We start from the raw sequence: 6,260 nt of genomic DNA, 5'->3' as shown, positions 1-6,260 counted from the left end.
GGGGACCAGATAGGAGGTGGGGGTCTTTGTGGGACAGAGGAGATGGGGTAGATGGGGGGGATCAAGTAGGGGATGGGGTTGGGGGGGTCTTGTGGGACACGGGCGACAGGGTGGGGTAGATGGGAGGACCAGGTAGAGCATGGGTGGGTCCTGTGAAGTAGATGTGGGGCCGGGCAAGGGATCTTATGGGACGGGGGAAGGGCATGGGGTAGATGCAGGGACCAGGGAGGGGATGAGGGGGCACGGTGGGGATCAGGGCCTATGAGACGGTGGGGGAAACATGGGGGTCAGGGGTCAGCCAGGGAGGGAGGAGGTCACATGTCAGGGTGGGGGCACTCACCCTGCTCTCCCCCCTGCCCAGGGGCCCTGCCCATCATCTATTGCACGCTGGCGTGCCGCCCGCTGCCGCGCAGTGCTGCCCTGCTGGCCTACTCGGGGCTGTCAAGCTACGCGCTGCTGTGTGCCGTGACGGCCCGCTCCAACGTGCGGCGCCTGCGGTCCTTTGCCTGGCAGGCCCTCTTCCGCTTCTTCTTCTTCTACCTGCGCTGGGCCGGGCTGGGCACTGGGCACCCATCCTCGCTGCGCTCCTACCTGATCATGGACGGGCTGGCCCTCCTGGGGGGCGTCATCAACATCTCCCGGATACCCGAGCGGTGGCGCCCAGGTCACTTCGACTACTGGTTCAACAGCCACCAGATCATGCACGTGCTGGTGGTGGTGAGCATCCTGCACCTCCACTGGGGGGTGGTGGCTGACCTGCGGTGGCTCACCAGCTACGTGTGCCCCCAGAACTGAGGTGGGCTCCCATTGGCTGAGTGCTGGTGGGCAGAGGTCTTCAGGATGGCTGGATCAGCTCCTGTTGGCCAAGGATTCTTCTGGCTCAGATCCCATTTGCCAGGAATGTCTTCAGGATGGGCAACAGTAGAGCCCCATTGGTCAAAGGGTCCTGAAGGTCAACTCCTGCTGGCTGAAGGGATATTCAGGATCAGCTCCTAGTGGCCAAAAGTTTTTCAGCATCAACTCCTGTTGGCCAAGAATGTCCTCCTGATGGCCAGCAACGGACTCCCATTGGCCAAAGGATCTTCAGGATCAACTTCCATTGGCTAAGAATGTCTCCCTAATGGCCAGCAATGCACTCTCATTGGCCAAAAGGTCTTCAGGATCAACTCCCATTGGCCAAGAATGTCTCCCTGATGGCCAGCAATGCACTCCCATTGGCCAAAAGGTCTTCAGGATCAACGCCCGTTGGCCAAGAATGTCTCTTGGCTGGCCAGTGACAGACTCCCACTGGCTAAAGGGCCTTCAAGATCAACTCCCATTGGTGAAGAATCGCTCCCAGGTGGCCAGCGGTGCACTCCCATTGGACAAAGGGCTTTCAAGATCAGCTCCCATTGCCCAAGAACATCTCCTGGCTGGCTAACAATAGAGTCCGATTGGCTAAGGGGGTCTTTTGGGTGGTTAAGCAACATACCCCTTATTGGCAGAGGGGGAGTGGGTCCTCTAGGTACACTCCCACTGGCTGGGGGGAGGTTCTTGGGGGAAGAGGAGGTCAGCCACGGGTTCCCATTGGCTGACAGGATATGCTGGCCCACCAGGGAAGGGCTCTTGCTGACTAAGCCTCGTTCTGATGTGTCAGGAACAGATTTCTATTGGTCGGGGGTGGACCCCCATTGGCTGGGGGATGGTTCTTCTAGGCTGCAGACTCTCCTTGGCCAAGACTGCGGTTCTCTGGTGGCCAATGGGGGTGGGCTTCCATTCGCTGAGACCCCCTAGAATCCTTCCAGCTCACCAGCAATGCTTCTCCACAGGGACTGGGGGGGGGGCGGGCTGCTAGGGGACAGTGTTACAGGGCAATGGGGGGCGGGGCCACAGTCCCCCCTGCCCCGGCATAGGCCAGTGCTCAATAGTCCTCATATCCAGGTATCCTACGGACTTCGACACCATGCAATACTTTCTACTTTTTAAGGGCTGCGGGGGCGGGGGGATGCCCAGACGCCGGGGTCCCATGTCAAAATCGGGGTGGGGGGCAGGGGTGATGAGGTCGACGTGCAAACCAGCTGGTCCCTGGGAAGGAAGGGGGGAGGGGGAAGCAGTTTACAAACAGGGAAGGGTGGAGCCAGCCGGGGGTTTCCTCCGCTGACTTCTGCCCTTCTCTGCCTCAGTTTCCCCCACCCCAGCACACTTCAAACTGGTGGGGCTTTGGGGGGAATGCATTGTTCCCCGTGTCTACAGGCATCACAGCTAGGCCAGGACAGGGGGATGTGTTCCTGCCCTGGCTCCTCTGGCACTTTGGGGGGTGGGGGCATTTCCTGCCCTGCCCCCACCCCCCTTCCTCCTCCTCATTGGGCTGTTTTTATACTGTGCATCTCTCTTGCTGCTGATTGGTGCTGCATGGGGAAGCAGGCCTCCCTCCCCCTCTGCTGGCATTGGGGTAACCACCGCGTCACCCCGTTCCAGATCTTCAGGCCATTGCATGGGGGGTGGGTGTGGGGGCACCCAGGTTTGGGCTGAAACCATCCTCTTCTTTTTCGCTGGCCCCCGCAGGGAACGCTAGGATTGCTGCCCGGCTTGTTCTGGAGCCTGGAGGTGGAAACGGAGCCAAACTGGTGCTGAATCCAGACTGGGAGTGGGCGGCCGTGCGCGTGAAGCGGAGCCAGATTGGTTCCTACGCTGGGTTCCGATTGAGAGGCTCTGTGTGCATGTGGTTGTGTGTTATGTCCCAGACCCTGGGTCCCCACACATACATGTACGCGTGTGTGCATGTGTACATCCCAGACACCTGGGTCCTGTATATGTGTGTACACACACGTTTGTGTGCCAGATAACAGGGTCTTGTGTGTATGTCCCAAATTCCCAGGGTGAGGGTGTGCGTCTCCTAGGCACCTGGGTCCCCCGTCTGCATGCTTGTGTGTGTACGTATGTGCAGGACACCTGGGTCTTGTGTATGTCCATGTTTGTGTGTCTTGGATGTCTGGTTGTTGTACGTCCCAGACTCCTGCTGTGAGGGGGGGGTGCGTGTGTGTAATGGTGTGTCCCAGACACTTAGGTCCCCCATGTGTATGTACATGTGCCTGTACATATGCATGTATGTCCTGGACATTTGTGTGCGCATGTGTAGTTTTGTGCATCCCAGATGCCTGGCTCTTGTGTGTATGTCCCAGACTCCGGGGGGGGGGCATTGTGTGTGTCTGCAACAGATTTGGTTCCTGCTCTGTATTCTAATAGGGTGAGGGGTGCGTGTGCAGGGGTGTCCCAGACACCTGGGTCTCGTGTGTATGCATGCGTGCATGTCCAATGTGCCCTGGGTCCTCTGTGTGTGCACACGTTTTCGTGCATCCCAAATGCCTAGGTCTGGTGTGTTATGTCCCTGGGTTCTGCGGGTGGGTGGGTAGGAGTCCTGGATGCGTGTCCCAGACAGCTGGGTTGCATGTGTGTGCGAGTGAGTCCTGGATACGTGTCCCAGACAGCTGGGTTGCATGTGTGTGCGAGTGAGTCCTGGATGCATGTCCTGGGTTGCACGTGTGTGTGGGCTAGGAGTCAGGACTCCTGGGTTCTTTCACCAATCCAGTCTGGTTGCCGAGGCCACCGGCGTGACCTGAACTACACTAGTTCACAAGTCCATGTTCAGAGACAGCTCACAGATGTGGGCCAGGCCAGGTCTCAACCCCGATTCTGCCTAAGTGTGTGACCTCAGCACATCTGGATTCCGATTGGCTGGGGGCTCCATAGGCATGCAAACGTAGTAAAATCCAGGTTCCCCTTGGGGCTCCAGATCCACTTTGCAACCAGCAGGCTCATGTGAATAGAGCTAAACTGGTTTGCAATCTGGATTCCAACCCGGGGCCCTGTGCAGATGTAGCTCTGTGTTCTCCTCCAACTGGAAGCGAAGCTGTGGCAACACCTCTTTCATCCCAAACAGCCAAACTTGTTTAGGAACTGGTTCAGTATTTGAAGGCTGCTTTGAGTGGCTGTGTAGACGAAGTGGTACATAATTAAAATGTAGGGGGGTAGGGCCATGGGTGGCTTCAGAGAGCGCTAGGTTATGCCAAAAAAAAAAAAAAAAAAGGAAAAAAAAAAAAAAAGGAAATGTTAAAAGGTGAAGAAACCAGTTCTCCCATGTTGGGAGAAAAGGAACGTATTTCACTTGTGCTTCTCCCGAGAGGGGGGGGTGCTATGGGGCGGGGCAGAAGTAGGGGGCCGGCGTCCGGCCTCCACTACCCCTCCATCCAGCCAGTCTTGTCTCCGTTATCTCAGGGTTAAAAAAAAAAAAAAAAAGCCGAACACGGCCTCGTGTTTGCGCCTTCGTGCTGAAGCGCCGGACGTATCTTTTTAAACAAAAAAGAGCAAAATAAAATTTAAACAAAAAAAAGAGACCCACGAGGATTGTGTATGTGAAAAAATATAAACGCTGAAGAGCAAGACGCGAAAAAAGAACCAACAAGGAGAAAATACCCTCAGCGGGGTGATGGGTACGTCTGCTAGCGGGCCCTCGTTGGATGGTTGCTCTTGGCTTCGATAAAGCAGAGGTGGCGGTTGGGCGTGTTGTTTTTTCCCCGTTGGGTTGTCGGTCTTTCTAGGTCGTCGTTCGCCTCCACTCCGGTTCAGGTGGGGAAGACCGCTCACGCTTTACGTGGTAGAGCAGACATGGGAAAGTTGGAACCACCCAAGCAAAGTCAAGACCGCCACTGTCCTGTTTTCCGAAGGGCCACAAAACCTCTCACTTGAGTGTGTCACTCCGGATACAGGCAGCGTAGAAACAGGTCGTGATGGGAGCCAGGACTTCCAGTTGGGCACTGTTCCGCTTATATTCCCACAATGCCCTATTACCTCATTTTTCCAAATGGGTGTCACCCATTTGGAGGGGCTCAGCTCATGCGGATAGGTTTAATCTGGTTCAAAGCCCTGTGGAGAAGAGGCAGTTGAGTGGACACGGACCTGGCTTAAATTCAGATTAAAAGCGGCTGTAATGGTTTAATTAGATGCTCAGGTTAAATCTGGAGGAATTTGGGAGACCGGAGAGAGGTGGAGGACGGAGTAGCGTCACTTGATGTCCTCAATTCTCCTAGGGCCTAGATACTCTATTGTCTAAATCCATCTCCTCTGATGTTGTCCTGTCCAACTGTCTGTCCCCACATGGCTGTCAGGGGAGGAAGTTGGCATTGGCTTGGTTTCCCGAGGTCATAACCAATCTGGGGGCCAGTCAACCGCCATAAGCCAACCAGCTGAGGTCTACCTCGTTGCTGATCCCCTTGTGGTGGGATGCGGATTCCTCCCAGAATTCTGTGCCAGGTCCCACGTGCATCCGTGCCTGGTCCAGCCAAATTGGCACCTATGCCACGCTTTGCCTCCACGTTGCACCTGGCAGCCATTTCTTCCAGCCTGTCCCCGCAGGAAAGCATTGCCAAAGACATCTGTGGGGGTGGTGGAGATGCCAGGGCTGTCATGAGAGGCCATCAGCTCGTACAACCGTGGCACAGCAGACGCTACCACCCACCACATGGCACTGTTGGCAGACACACGAGTGACACCAGAGATACTAGAGCTCACAGGCAGGTGGATGTGGTTCAGTATGAAGACGACTCAGGGCCCCCCAAAACTTGCCACGGAAGCTCCCCAGTTTGAGGGGAGCGATCAAGGAGGAGACAGGACAGAAAACACAACACGTGGCCTTGATTCTCCTCCAGCAGGGGGCAGCGTGTGATGAGACACGCCTCCCGCAGGGCCCCATCCCAAGCCCCGGGGTTTTTCTTTATTATTTATCATCCTCGCAATTCCAGAACATTCCCTGCCGTTCACATCCCAAATGTAGTACAGGCCGAAGCCCTGGCAGGTCGGGGGGGTGGGGAGCAAGGCTGAGAACAGCACCCCCCAGAGGAGAGAGCTGCACACACGATTAAAAAGACCCCCCCCAGGTTAGAAAGATGCAGTAGTGAGTGCTGGGGTTCACGCCCCCATCAGCTCCCACACCCTCCACCTACCTCCCAGAGGAGGGGGGTCATTGCAGTATACCCCAAAATTGTGGGGGGGGGTCTCTAATCACTGCCTCAAAGGGGATCTCGTGTGTTGCCTTGGTGGAGCGGGGGGTTGGGGAGGTCAGTCCCAAAGCCGCCACTAACCTCTCACCCCATCAGTTTTGCTCAGGTGCAGCATCCTCGAAGAGGCTGAGGAGGCTCCGGGGCTCAAAGGAGGAGCGGGGGCTGGGGTCTTCATCCTCCCCAACTCCAGCCTCCTCATCCTCAAAGCCGAGGGTCCGGCCCCTA

The 6,260-nt window shown here is 56.5% G+C and overlaps 1 protein-coding gene across 1 annotated transcript in view; it reads left to right on the top strand.

The window, feature by feature from the left end:
- The window catches only part of PAQR4 (progestin and adipoQ receptor family member 4), a 5,204-nt gene extending 835 nt beyond the window's left edge, over nucleotides 1-4,369 (top strand). Inside the window, exon 2 of the mRNA XM_025193966.1 lies at nucleotides 362-4,369. Coding sequence (XP_025049751.1) covers nucleotides 362-795 — 434 coding nt within the window. The 3' untranslated portion in view covers nucleotides 796-4,369. The remainder of the gene's footprint in view (nucleotides 1-361) is intronic.
- The last annotated feature ends 1,891 nt before the right edge of the window (nucleotides 4,370-6,260 follow it).

Source organism: Alligator sinensis, unplaced genomic scaffold (genome assembly GCF_000455745.1).
Source record: "Alligator sinensis unplaced genomic scaffold, ASM45574v1 scaffold1511_1, whole genome shotgun sequence".
NCBI lineage: Eukaryota > Metazoa > Chordata > Crocodylia > Alligatoridae > Alligator > Alligator sinensis.
Note: the sequence above shows the minus strand (reverse complement) of the source record. Positions and strands in the feature narration are given on the sequence as shown.